Source organism: Lynx canadensis, chromosome B3, assembly GCF_007474595.2.
Source record: "Lynx canadensis isolate LIC74 chromosome B3, mLynCan4.pri.v2, whole genome shotgun sequence".
In the NCBI taxonomy this organism is placed as follows: Eukaryota; Metazoa; Chordata; class Mammalia; order Carnivora; family Felidae; genus Lynx; species Lynx canadensis.
Window position 1 is genome coordinate 70,296,361 of NC_044308.2, and position 14,905 is coordinate 70,311,265.

The 14,905-nt window shown below is 37.1% G+C and overlaps 1 protein-coding gene across 1 annotated transcript; it reads left to right on the forward strand.

Annotated features, from left to right (window-relative positions):
• Positions 1–10,807: 10,807 nt before the first annotated feature.
• On the forward strand, positions 10,808–14,217 carry LOC115517170 (olfactory receptor 4K14). Its single transcript, XM_030320289.1, has 2 exons — positions 10,808–11,728; positions 14,209–14,217. The coding sequence occupies exons 1-2, from the start codon at positions 10,811–10,813 to the stop codon at positions 14,215–14,217; spliced, it is 927 nt and encodes a 308-aa protein (XP_030176149.1). The 5' UTR covers positions 10,808–10,810.
• Positions 14,218–14,905: the final 688 nt, after the last annotated feature.

A 14,905-nucleotide genomic window follows, 5' to 3' on the forward strand; every position in this document is an offset into this window, starting at 1 on the left:
GTGGATAAACAGTGAATAAAGGTAAAAAAGACAAAGGCAAAGTTAATGATTGACTGGAATGAGGTTAAGAGATTCATAAACGATGGTTATGTAGAGAGCAAACAGAATGCGGACCTAACTTAATAATGCAACTAATAGAACTATAGTTCCCCTTAGGCCTTCAAAACAGGTCCACGAACCAAGCGCCTGCCTCAAATCCCCACTCTTATTTTATAGTTCTTCCATCTTGGAGAATAGGGACAATGACCGCTCTGGCTGCTTCCTGCTGCTGAGGGGCAAAGAGCAATAGCCAAGGGAGTGGAAATGGGAAACCTGCCTTTGAAGACGTTCTCCAGTGTCTGGGCACAGGGCTTGGACCTCGGTTTTCACCTGACTGTTTCTCGGGAGACTTTCCTCAGGTAGCCACAGCTAGCAAAGTAGCATGCTGTCTCATTACTCTTAGTTTGTTTGCTTCTCTGTTTTCTGGACTTGATCCCAGTTACTAGAAACCTTAAAAGCAATCCCTACCCATGCCCAAATAGCCCTCTCTAAAACTACCACTATTTTTCGTAATTTCCTTTGACTAGCTGGGACACTTTGGCTAATAAAAGTCATATGTATCACTTTTAAATTTTCAGGTGCTTCATGGTAGATGTCAGCATACTGACAATATGCTCGATGGATTCATTCAGGAAAAGATGAAGCATCTTCTAGAGGCAGCTGATTAACTTATTGAACCTTATTTAAAAATTTTTTAAAGGTTATTTATTTATTTTGAGATAGGGAGATGGGGGAGGGGCAGAGAGAGAAGAAGAGAGAGAGAATCCCAAGCATGCCTTGTGCTGTCAGTGCAGAGCCTGACACGGGGCTTGAACTCATGAATGGTGAGATCATGACCTGAGTCAAAGTCAAGTCAGATGGTCAACGACTGAGCAACCCAAGCACCCCTTAAAAAGTTTTTTTAAGTTTATTTATTTTGACAGAGAGAGAGAAAGAGAGAGAGAGAGAGAGAGACAGAGAGAGAGAGAGGAAGCGCACAAGTGGGGGAGGAGCAGAGAGAGAGAGAGAGAGGGAGAGAATCACAGGCATGTTCCCTGCGCTCAGCACAGAGAGCCTGACATGAGGCTTGATCCCATGAACCTTGCGATCATGACGTCAGTCAAAATCAAGTCGAGTGGTCAACTGACTGAGGCACTAGGCAACCCAAACCTTATTTAGATTCTTTGGTTGAGGTACCTCTGTTTTTTAATCCTATCAGGATACATTCTAGGTAATTTTGAAGTCTCAGGAGTACTCTTGAGTTTACATATTGGTTTGGTTGCAGTGTCTCTGGTGCCTCTAATGCCTCTGTTTGGTAGTATTGTTTGAATCTGGTCGACGAAACTCATGGGCTTGTTTCAAGTTAAAAGAATGGGAGGAAATGGGAAACCTTAGTTGGGAGAGTCATAGATGTTCAAAGAAAGCAGAGGAATATAGGATCCAGCCCAGCTGTATAGGCAAACTGCACACATGCAAAGACAATTAATCAGAATTAGAATTTAACATCCACAAAAGTGTGTTATTGAAATATAATTTTTCTCTCCAAATTTACCCTCCTTTTTTATTGAAGGTAGCCAAATGAAGTCTAATTTGCTGCAAAATAAATCCAATTTTAACAAACCTGGCCTAATTATTCACATAAGCACAGCAAGAATAGTGATTGGCTATATAGGTTCTTTTAAATCTGCTTTGCTAGATTGTTTCATAAGGAATTTCAGATTAACTTTTAATAGTCTTTTGAGGCCAGAAGCCAAGCCAAGTACTTATCATTATTTTTCTCTGCAATACCTGTAGATGTGGGTTGTTTCCTTTCTTCTCGAGGTCCCTAAAATATCCTGAGGTTCCTGTACCTGCCAGCAAGTGACATTCTTTACTGTCCTGGTACGGGTCCCGGGAGTCTGCAAGCAAGGGACCAGGCTAACATTTCCAAGGGTTTCATTGGCACCTGAAGTCAACCTTAGTTTCTTAAAGCTGGTCATATCTGAGTTTATGTGTGCCTCTCTCAACTATGACAGTCCAGTCAAAGTCTTAGTAAAATAACCAGTGTTTTCAATGATGTTCTGTTACATGAAAGATTCTTACTGAACTTATGGAAATAACTATAATTGCCATGAAAGAAAGAATACTTACTGAGAGTTTCTGAATTCTGGAGGGTTCAGGTAGGGAGAAAAGATCAATGTGTTCACAAAAGAATACTTTATCAAGTTTCTGTAAGTCATAGATCTCTTAAGAGAAAATTGTTTCTTAAGTCTGGAAAAGCAAACATTCAGATAAGAGTAATCAAAACTGTAACTCTAAAAGACATGCTTATTTTAATTAAACCAGCAAACTCAAGCTTTCATTTATCAGAGGTTATGCCAGATCATACGAACCTGAGAAGAATTTGAATTAGTTTCCATCTTTGCTTGTAAGGATGTCCCGTTCTTAAAAGTGCTTGTTTCTAACTAAATAGAGCTCTTTTATCATTAATTTTAGTAATATCATCCAGAGGTAGACAACACCATATTAGACAGGCAAAAATAAGAAATTTTAAATAAAGATTTGTATTTTTTCTTGGCAAATAACCTTATGGAAATTGTGGGATTGATTTTGAGCAAGGGTGTTTTTTCAGTCATTTGTACTTTTAAAAGTCCTTTTTCTTTCCTTTTTTTTTACTTTCAGTCTCAGGGATGCAAAATAATTTAGATAAGTAGTTCCCAGAGAGGTTAAAGGACTTTGCATTGTTTCAGGGGCAGTATTCCTGGTTTTACAAAAGAAAATTTCCAATTGTATTGTGGCCAAGATACATTACAAAAGAATATGATTGTTTTCTTTTGATTCATAGAAGCATAGCTAAAAGAAGACCAGTTTGCATAGTGCAACCCAAATCACTACATTCTGGATTGAACTGGTGTTCCCCATAATACAGATAAGGCAGACAGACAGGACTAACAGTATTTTAGCACTGTGGGAGAAAAACAAAAGCAAATGATCCATCAACAAAAGCAATTAAGGATGGCTGTACAACTATTCCATCTTGCAAAATGTGAGGGTCCCTCTTTAAAGGTCTTCTTTGGAAAGATTTCTAAAAAGAACCGAAAGCAAATGAGAGGAAATGCAGTTGCTGATTGCACACACACAAACACACTCTTCAACAACAGAAGCTCTCCCAGAGCCCATGGAATATGTCTTTGCTTCAATTGAGGCTTGGCCTTGAGAAGAGGCCAGTGTAGGTCTCTGGGGCAGCCGGGGGAATTTCCTTGGATTCAATGGCAATCCAAGCAGCTGTGGGAAATTCCCATGAGGTCACCCCTCTGGCCAGGGCTGGCCTGCTTGGGGCACAAGGCTCCTGGCTGGCTCACCAAATTTCTTAAGGAACTCAAACTTGTCAGTGTGCCTGATGCATAGTTAGTCAATGTCTGAGACATTGGTTTTGATCAAAGAGAGCTTTATTATCAGAAGGGCAGCACAAGGAGAAAAAAGGGGATCATTCCCAAAACTGCCCTGCCCTGTTGAGCCTAGGGATGGCTTATATACATGAGAGGAGAGCAATGTGTTTTTAAAAACTTGACGGGGAAAAGAGGGTTTGAAACAATCTGGAGGTAAGCTGGCCATCCTCTCAGCCACCCTGTGCTCTCAAATCTGCCAGAAATTCCCCCAAGTAGTTACAACACTAATCATAGTCTTGGTGGGGAACTTGCTAGTGTCCCCAGTGCCTAGACTAACATCTGGCACACTGAAAATGAAACACAGAGAGGTTGAGCAATTTCCAAAGATCACACAGCAAGTCAGGAGTAGAGCCAGTCTACAAATCTCATGTTTAATCACAAAGCTGTTTCAAAACCCTGTTCTTGGTGTCTTTAAGTGGAGGTGGATAGGAAGGCTGTGCTGTTGGTCAAGACAACATGTGGGGTGCATTCTAGCTCTGAGGTACTAGAGATAGCAATTCTCCACTGAAATGAGATCTCAGCACCCACTAAGGCAGACCATTTGTCATTTCCTTGTGCTTTGGGGTTCATTTTAATTATTAAAAAGATTTTGTTTCACTCTCCTGAATATGTGCCTTCAGAGAAAACTTGGCACAGATATACAATGTGGTAGAGCAAAAATGTCCTATAGAAATATCCCAAAATCTTGAAAGTGTTTGAGATTACCCAAAAGTAAAGCACCACTCAATCATAATGCCTAGAAAAATTTGTCGTACAGTAAGAATTAAATGTTTGTCAAAAAAATGCCTTAATAACATTTCTCATTATGTGACAAATGAATGCAAATGTTACATTTGTTCTCAGCAGAACCTATAAAAGGATATGGGAACCATCTAATGTCTTAATTAATTAATTAATTAATTAATATATAGCATATGTCTTACAGGGAGCTACAGGATTTGGGCACCACCCACAATTGTTTACTGTCCCAATGACTCTGTACTTCATTCCACTTTAGTCACGGGAATTGTTTGAACATTGTCGGCGGCAGCCACCTAAGTGCCTCTTCACTGGCTGTTTTCTCTGTTTCACTTTCCGCATCTAGATGTACTCCTGGAGGATCCCATCACCTCCTTTAAGTCTTTGGTCAAAAGTCACGTTTGCAATGAAGCCTATTCTCAACATCCTATTTAAAATTAAAACTCTGGCATTTCTTTTTTTTTAAATTTTTTTAAAACATTTATTTATTTTTGAGAGACAGAGAGAGACAGAGCATGAGCAGGGGAGGGGCAGAAAGAGAGGGAGACACAGAATCCGAAGTAGGCTCCAGGCTCCAAGCTATCAGCACAGAGCCTGATGTGGGGCTGGAACTCACAAACCACGAGATCAAGACCTGAGCCAAAGTTGGACGCTTAACTGAACCACCCAGGTGCCCCAAAACTCTGGCATTTCCATTATCTCTTAACCTGCTTGATTTTTTTCCCTTACATTTATTGTAAATTACTATTTTGTTTGTGTTTATGTGTCTGTGTTTTCTGTGAGAATGTAAGTACCGTAAGGGAAGCAATTTTTATCAGTTTCATTCACCAATGCATTCTACAAATGAACACTACATGTGTAGTGTAGCATCCTTTTTTTTTTTTTCAACGTTTTTTTATTTATTTTTGGGACAGAGAGAGACAGAGCATGAACGGGGGAGGGGCAGAGAGAGAGGGAGACACAGAATTGGAAACCGGTTCCAGGCTCCGAGCCATCAGCCCAGAGCCTAACGCGGGGCTCGAACTCACGGACCGCGAGATCGTGACCTGGCTGAAGTCGGACGCTTAACCGACTGCGCCACCCAGGCGCCCCGCATCCTTTTTTTTTTAAACAAAACACCATCATCCTTTCTTAACATATTGAAATATGTACTGAAAATGTTATTTTTCTTGTCATTACCTTCTATACACTGATCTACTTTAATTGATATTAAGTATTGTGGCAAAATTAAATTGTTATAATTTTTAACATATTAATCCACAACGCTGTAATACACATCTTTTACTATAGAAATGCCTAGGTCAAGGTCTATTGGCATTTTTCAAGGAACTTGATTTATATTTCCAAAGTGGCTATCTGAAAGTTGTACTGACATTCTTTTTGTTTATTTGTTGTTTGAAGTTTTTATTTAAATTCTAGTTAGCTAACATATAAGTTAATATTCATTACTGACATACAATCTTATTAGGAGTGGGGAGGCAGCATTCCACAGTTTAAGAATATGGATTCTGTGCCTGGGTTAGAGCAACGACTCTGCAGCTGACAGTGTGTGCATCCAAACATGTTAGCTTCAGTGTCCTCATTTGTAAACTGGGAATGATAGTGTTTCTCTCATTAGAATTTTGTGAAGATTAATTGAAAAAATCAACATAGTGCTGGCATAGAGTAAGCCCTCAGTAGATGTCAGGCATTTAAATTTGTATTGTTACTTTTATTACTAAATTATCCATTTTCATCAGACCTGACCATGAGTTTGATATATTTATTACAAATTGATATTTGAATACAAGTATCTCTTGTTATTTTTGGTTATTGAGGTCAACTTTTTAATGTTTATTGGACTATTAGTTCTCTTCCTTTTAAAAAATAATTTTTTTGAATTATTTCCTCATTTTCCTCTTCAGGTTTCCCTCACTTATTGATTTATAAATACTTTTTCTGTGTCAAGGGTATTAGGACTTTGTCATCAGGGCTAATGTAGCCACACTGGAGCTTTGTGTGGGTTAGGAAAAAAGTACTTCCAAAGTACTTCCAAAGGCCTGGTCAGGATATATTGTTTGTTGGATGGGTGGGGCACAGGCTAGATATTAGTCCCCACAGACCTTGGCCCCCCAGTAGATCTTGAGCAGTTAAAGTCTACACAACACTATGTAGTGACTTTGGGGGTCACAAGATTGGAAATAGAGTTAACTAGTTTGTAGTTGGATATAAGTGACACTTCCTCAAATACAAAGGATTTTTTTTAATTTTACATATTTTTGTATATTGTTATTTTGCTTTCTGAATTCTTCTATTACTGGATTTATAGTTAGCATATCAGTTAAGGTTTTCAAGAAAGAGAGAAAGAGAGAGAGAGAGAGAGAGAGAGAGAGAGAGAGAGAGAGAGAGAGATGGGGGTGGGGAGATATTTATTACAAGGAATGGTTCATGTGTTTTTCAGAGGCTGGCAAGTCCAGAATCTATACTGTAGACTAGAAGGCTGGAGTCCCAGGAGAACTGGTGATGCAGATGAAATCCAAAGACAGTCTACTGGAGAATACTTTCTTGCTTGGGAAGGCCAGTCTTTTTGTTCTAGTCAGGTCTCCAAATGATTGGATAAGTCCCACCCACCTTGTGAAGGGGAATCTATTTTACTCAGAGTTCAGGAATTTCAAGGTTAATTTCATCCAAAAACACTTCCCCAAATTGACACTTAAAATTAATCATCATGTTTAGGAAATCTTACTCTACCTTCAAATCAAACATTCACTTGTTATTTGTCATAAGCTTCTCCATAATTCTTGGCTTTATATAGCATATTTGTACCTGCATAATGACTGAATATCAAAAACAAATGACATTGATGCATAGAAGTTAGTTCTACAATTTTTCTTCAGCAATTATTGTGTGTTTTAAATAGAGAAAGAGAAACTTAGAAAGGTTTTATGATTCCTTTACAGTGAAACACAATAATCTAAAGCCAGTTTAGAACATGAAACATCTTATTATACCCAGATACTGATTTGGCACTGACATCCCTTCTAAACTGGGTTGTGCTCAAACACCTAATATGGAATTGAAGGTAATGTGAATAGTTGCAAACATGATGATCATTCACCAGAACGTTCTAGGATATTTGCAATTGATGTATGGCCATTAGAAAAGAATTTTGAATTAACTTCAAAATGATTCAGGGAGGTAAGTGGGATAACAATCATAAACAATGTACAAAGTAACCCAGACACTAGGAAATTTCATTATACATGACCATACGAATCTGGAGAAATATTTTGGCACATACAAATCTGATGCTCCAAAGTATTTTGCATGATCAAAGTTACATTAAAAAAAAAGTACAAGGTTGGCATATTTTCAATATATTTTTTTAAATGTATGCTGTTGGGGCACCTGGGTGGCTCAGTTGGTTAGGCAGCTGACTTCAGCTCAGGTCATGATCTCACAGTTTGTGAGTTCGAGCCCGTGTTGGGCTCTGTGTTGACAGCTTAGAGCCTGCAGCTTGCTTCAGATTCTGTGTCTCCCTTTCTCTCTGCCCCTACTCCACTTGCACTGTGTCTCTCAAAAGATGAAAAAATGTTAAAAAAATTAAAATAAAACGTATGTTGTTAATTTTGTCATCTAAAGGAAAAGCACATTTTCAGTCTATTAACTGGATAAGTATACATTAAATAATTGCAAATGTGTTTATAGAATTTGACATCTTTAAAATCTTTCTTTTTCGTCACTTGGGGAAATGAACATGATTTATTAGCACAAATTTCTACTTGAAGATAGTTTATTCCCCAAGCTCCATTACAGTAATTGGCCATCAATGTCCCATCTTTAAGGGATTCTTAGCTTGAGGGAAAGAAGAGATAGATATTTATATCTAAAGTTAAAAGAAGATTCACATATGAAGTTCTCTAGCTTCTTAAAGTGATGCTTTTCCTGAATTATTTTCCAGGAATAGGAGAAAGAGATCATTAAATCCTCTACAGAAAAAACAAACAAACAAAAAATGCATGTTTTCAAAAGTTCCATTCAAACATAGTAGATTTGAAATACAAATTGAGGGATCTGCAGCATCAGCAGTGAGCATCTTAACTCCAGGTTAGTAAACAGCCTTTGATAGATATTTAGTGAATATGTGTCTGAATATACAAGTTAGCCAGAGACTAATTTATTGTGTTGTATTTTTACATAAAAATCATTGGAGGAAATAAATTAACTTGTCAGTTAAAATCAAATTTTGTTATTGTTTTATTTTATTTTTTTTCATTTGAGAGAGAGAGCGAGCAAGTGAGCACAGGTCGGAAGAGAGAATCTTAAGCAAGCTCCGTGCACAGTGTAGAGTTCAACATGGGGCTCAATCCTATGATCCTGGGATCATGACCTGAACTGAAATCAAGAGTCAGAATCTCAACTGACTGAGCCACCCAGGTGCTGTATTTGTTTTTTAAGTAGCATTTATAAGTATGCAAAATCAACCATAATTGTTTCTGATTACAAATTTAACATTCATTGAATAATGTTTAAAATGCCATTGTAAATCACAAAGAGTTCTCTGAAATCAGAGCCCTACTTAAGTTCATTTATTCTGCTTCTTTTAACTTACATTTTTAAAAGAGCTTTATTGGTATATAATTTACATACCATAAAGTTTACTTATTTTAAATGTACAAGTCAATGGTTTTTAGTATATATACAGAGTGCAATTATCACCAATATCTAATTTTAGAGCATCTTTAATTCAATAGAAAGTTAAACATTTAAAAAAAATTTTTGTTTCCTGAGTTTTCCTTTTGATTATTTCAACTTTCCATTCACTTAATCTCTAGAAAACACTAAATTAAACCCAGTAATATGTATGCTAGGATAGTGTCAGGGTCATCTAACTAAACTTGTGAACAGATTCTGAATTGTGATTATAGCCATTGGGTCCACAGTGGTCTTTAACTTCAGATTTATAATTTCCTCCTCCTCCTCCTCTGCACCCTCTTCCTGCTTCTTCTTCTTCTTCTTTTTTTTCTTCTTCTTCTACTTCTCCTTCTTCCTTCTTGTCCTCCTCCTCTTCTCCTTCTCCTTTTTTTTTTTTTTTTTAGAGGGAGAGTACAGCCCAAGTGAGGGAGAAGGGCAGAGAAAGAGAGAGAGAGAGAGAGAGAGAGAGAGAGAGAGAGAGAGAGAGAGAATTTTAAGCAGGCTCCATGGTCAGGATGGAGCCTGACTTAGGTCTCGATCCCATGACCCTGAGACCATGACACCAACCAAAATCAAGAGTCAGACACTCAATAGACTGAGCCACTCAGGTACCCCTATAATCCCCTTCTAAAGAGGGGTAGTACCTATTCACAGAAAGTTTTGCCATTAAATCTTTTAAAATATTTGATTTGGAAAATGGCAAGTTGGAACTAAAGAATTTGAATTCCTATTATCCTGACAAAAGCCTGGGCAAGATGGGTGCTATTTGAGTAGACTAAAAGAGATATAACAACCATGAATTCCTCTAGATTTTTAAATTCTATCACTATATCATGTTTACATCATTGGAATATTTCAGATATGGAATATGTTACTTTAGTTCCCTGTAGAAGTATTACCAACTATTATTTCATGTTATATCCTTCAATTTTAAAAAGGGCCAACATAAAAAAAACTCAAAAGAGGACAATTCTACATCTTTTGTGAAATTACCCATGCAGAATTCTGTTCAATGTCTTTGTAAAACATTTTATACCATATCTTCCTCCTAGTGAGAAGACTGGGGTGCCAGTTCATTTCTCATGATAAATGGATTAGACTTATCCATCCCATCTCAGTTCTTATGGAAACTCAGAACTACATTTTTAATCAAATGTTGAATTTATCAGCCACTCATGTATATTGTAAAAGCTACGCACCAAGATATTATTGCATAAGTTTTATGCTCTGGTCCTTATTGAGAGGTCTTGGAAAACATCTTTTGCATTGAAGCCATCCCCAAATCCTATCATAAGTAGTCAATTTATACAAAATAAATCTACAAATGAATTAGATCATTGGCTTTTTAATCCCAAACCCAATGGATTAAAAGAGATTAAAAGAGATTAGGGAACTATATAAACCCTAGGTTAATTGATTTATTTCTCTTTATGCTAATTGCTTTAACAACTGAATTAAGTGAGAATGAGAAACTGTCAATGTTACATAGGTATGGTCTGAATGAGTGAGCTTGTGAAAGAGCAAACAAATACTGTAGAAGAAGATAGTCCAATGACTACCAGGAGAAATCTGGAAGGAGTCTACATTGTTAAGATTTCAAAACAAGCATTATGGGAATGGTTGCATAACTTTGTAAATTTGTTTAAAAATCGTTGAGTTTTACACTTAAAATGGGTGCATTTTGGTAGGTAGGTACATTTTATTTTAATAAAGTGGGTTTTTTTTTTTAAAGGAAGATTCCAAGCAGCCTGAACATGGGAGAAAAGCAAACTCTGCTGTTGGACTTCGTTTTAATCTTCTCTGTATTCTATTTTATGTTATGTCCTACAAATTAAAATTATATTCTGATAAAATTTAGTTGATCACTTTCATGTGCCTGATAGTTGACAGGTCCTTTCGTATCCATCTCTTTTCTTTATATAGATTCAGAACAAAATCTGAAACTTGAGATAATGGAACTGCAGAATTATTCCTTGGTGTCAGAATTTGTGTTGTATGGACTCTGCACTTCACAGCATCTCCAACATTTTTTCTTTATATTTTTCTCTGGGATCTATGTGGTCACTGTGTTGGGTAACCTCATTATTGTGGTCACTGTAATTTCTGACCCCCACTTGCACTCTTCCCCTATGTACTTCCTGCTGGGAAATCTATCCTTCTTGGACATATGGCTAGCCTCATTTGCCACCCCCAAGATGATCAGGGACTTTCTTAGTGATCGAAAGCTCATCTCCTTTGGAGGATGTATGGCTCAGATCTTCTTCCTGCACTTTATTGGTGGGGCTGAGATGGTGCTTCTGGTTTCCATGGCCTATGACAGATATGTGGCTATATGCAAACCTTTGCATTACATGACCATGATGAGTCGGAAAACCTGTATGGGACTGGTGTTGGTTTCATGGGTCATTGGATTTGTGCACTCCATCAGCCAAGTAGCCTTTACTGTGAATTTACCTTACTGTGGCCCCAATGAAGTGGACAGCTTCTTCTGTGACCTTCCTCTTGTGATCAAGCTTGCCTGCATGGACACCTATGTCTTGGGTATACTCATGATCTCAGACAGTGGGTTGCTGTCTATGAGCTGTTTTGTGCTCCTCTTGGTCTCCTACACTGTTATTCTCATCACTGTCCGACAGCATGCTGCTGGTGGGGTATCCAAAGCACTCTCTACTTGCTCTGCACATATCATGGTAGTCCTGCTCTTCTTTGGGCCCTGCATTTTCATTTATGTGTGGCCTTTCAGTCGGTTCTCTGTGGACAAGCTCTTATCTGTATTTTATACCATTTTTACTCCTCTCTTGAACCCCCTTATCTACACATTGAGAAATAAAGAGATGAAAACAGCTATGAAGAAGCTGTGTAACCAACATGTGACTTCTCACTGAATTCCAGCTTTGCATAGAGCTACATGTTCTTACTCATTCAGTGTATATAATTTCTTTAATATTATTCTGCTCAAATATTTCAATCTGATGGTTTATTGATAGAATTTGTATTGTGTTATATTTCAGAGAAATAGTTGATTTCAACAAAAATCATATATATATATATATAGTTTTATTCTATATAATATAATTTTATATTATTAATATAATTTTATAATATAACTATAACATCACTTATTTGTTTTTGTATATCACAATATTATATAATTTTATATTATAAACATAGTTTATAACTATAACTGCATTGTACTATGACATTAGCATGATCATATAATAACTATATAATATAAATCTATATACACACACATACACGTACATACATGTTTAACCCAACAATTTCACTTTGTACTTGGTGATTTTCTTTCTCTGTTTTTTTAGAACTTTTTTTACATGTTTATTGATTTCTGAGAAAGAGACAGAGCACAAGTTGGGGAGGGGCAGAGAGAGAGGGAGACACAGAATCTGAAGCAGGCTCCAGGCGCTGAGCTGTCAGCACAGAGCCCAACATGGGGCTTGAACCAACAAACTGTGAGATTATGACCTGAGCTGAAGTTGGACACTTAACCAACTGAGCCACCCAGGTGCCCCTCTTCAACTCTGTTATGATGAGATTTCTCTTACTATTTTATTTTGTCTAAAATATTTATATAAAATGGATTTTATTTTCCTAATCATAGTCCAACACAGCAAGAGCTGTCAGTTCATAGGCATTCAAGACACGAGACATTCAGCACAAGGAAACTAACCCAAGAATAAAATGCTCTATGAATCTTTCTCCTGGCTTTGAAAGACTGCAAGGAGGAAAAAAGACACTATTTCAAGATCCTATTGATTTAAAAAGTGTACTTTTCCTTGTGAATGTGCATTATGCTTAATGTTTTTATTGAAAAATATGAATGCATGCCAGTGAAATTCAATTACAGAAGTTAATTTTCACATGGGAAGAATCAGTATTTTATGGCTCAATATTTCATGGTATAAATTAAGGTATTGTGTTACTATTTAATATGCACTGGATCAGGAAATTAAAACATTTTTACCCACAGATTTTTAAACACTGGATCTACACTGCATCTTAATGAGTTGATCTGTCCCTTGGGGAGTCATCTATTAGGAAGTATGTTTGAGTGTGCCAGATTCAGATCTTATGCTGAGCTTTTAAATGTCTTTGGAACCTAAAAAGATAATCATAAGCAAGAGTTAAATTTTATATTAACCAAATGGTCAGAGAATTTAAACAATTTTCTTATATGTTGATTCTGGAACACCAAACCAAAGGAGAGAATTGGGTAATATTCAAATTATGTGAATAATTGGATGAAGCTTCCAGTAATTTTATTTATTTTTTTTTTAATTTTTTTTTCAACGTTTATTTATTTTTGGGACAGAGAGAGACACAGCATGAACGGGGGAGGGGCAGAGAGAGAGGGAGACACAGAATCGGAAACAGGCTCCAGGCTCTGAGCCATCAGCCCAGAGCCCGACGCGGGGCTCGAACTCACGGACCGCGAGATCGTGACCTGGCTGAAGTCGGACGCTTAACCGACTGCGCCACCCAGGCGCCCCAAAGCTTCCAGTAATTTTAGACAATGTTTTTAATCAGGAGAAACATGCTCCTGGGTACTTCTGGCTTCTCTAATGACTGTAATCTTACACATTTGCATAAACACTAAAAGAACACAGTTTGAAAACATCTGCCTTAGGAAAAATTTCTCAGCACTCCTCTTGCTTGCTACTGCAATAATACTGTGTTTTGGTTTCATAGACTTTAGACAGTTAATTTTTTTTTATGTTTATATGTAAACATTTAAAGAGTTTAAAAACTCCAAAGAGATATATACACCCCTATGCTCACTTAGTATTATTTACAATAGCCAAGATTTGGAAGCCACCTAAGTGTCCAAGTTTAGATGAATGAATGAAGTAGTTGAATATATTTATGGTGGAATATTATTCCACCATTAAAAAAGGAGGAAATGTTACCATTTAGAACAAAATAGATGGACCTAGAAGGTTTTATGGTAAGTGAAGTCAGAGAAAGACAAATGCCATATGATTGCACTTATATGTGGAGTCTCAAAAACAAAAGAAACAAACAATGGAGACCCAGACTTACAGATACAGAGAACAAACTGGTGGTTGTCATATGGGAGGAGGGAGAGGGATGGGCAAAATAAATGAAGGGAAATAGACACAAAGTTTCAATTATAAAATAAATTTCAGGAATATGAAGTACAGCATAGGGAATTAGTCAATAATATCATAGTAACTTAGTATGTGGACACCTAGCAACTAGACTTCCTGTGGGAATCCTTTTCATAATATATCAAAATATCAAATCACTGATGTACACTGGAAACTAATAGGACTGTATATGTCAATTATACTTAAAACGAAGAAAAGAGTGGTTATAAAAAGCTTTCAGGAAGATGACACCTTATTCCTCTCTTATATTGTTGGAGAGAGCAAAAGAATGCCTGAAATCTGAAGGATAAAAGTTATATTTATAAACCTGCTAGAATACATTGAAATAAAAAAGGAGGAAACATATGTCGTGTCTTCCAGGTTAAATCCCATTTTGAAGAGAGCAAAAGAAGGCCTAAAATCTGAAGGATAAAAGTTGTATTTATTAAATTTTTTTTAATGTTTTTATTTATTTTTGAAGGAGAGAGAGAGAGACAGAGCATGAGTGGGGGAGGAGCAGAGAGAGAGGGAGACACAGAATCAGAAGCAGGCTCCAGACTCTAAGCTGTCAGCACAGAGCCCGATGCGGGGCTGGAACCCACAAACTGTGAGATTATGACCTGAGCCGAAGGCGGCCGCTCAACTGACTGAGCCACCCAGGCGCCCCTAAAAGTTGTATTTATAAACCTGCTAGAATACATTGAAATAAAAAAGGAGGAAAAATATGTCGTGTCTTCTAGGTTAAATCTTTTTATAAGTAAACAGCATTTCTATGGGACTCTATTTCATTTTTTCCTCTTAATGGCTTTATTGCAAAATTTTGCAGGGACACTTGAGTTTCCCTTTGAAGAAATGGGACAAAAAGTGTTGGTTGCCCTGACTCCTCTCCCCGCCCTCCAGCCAAATAAGTTTCAGCTG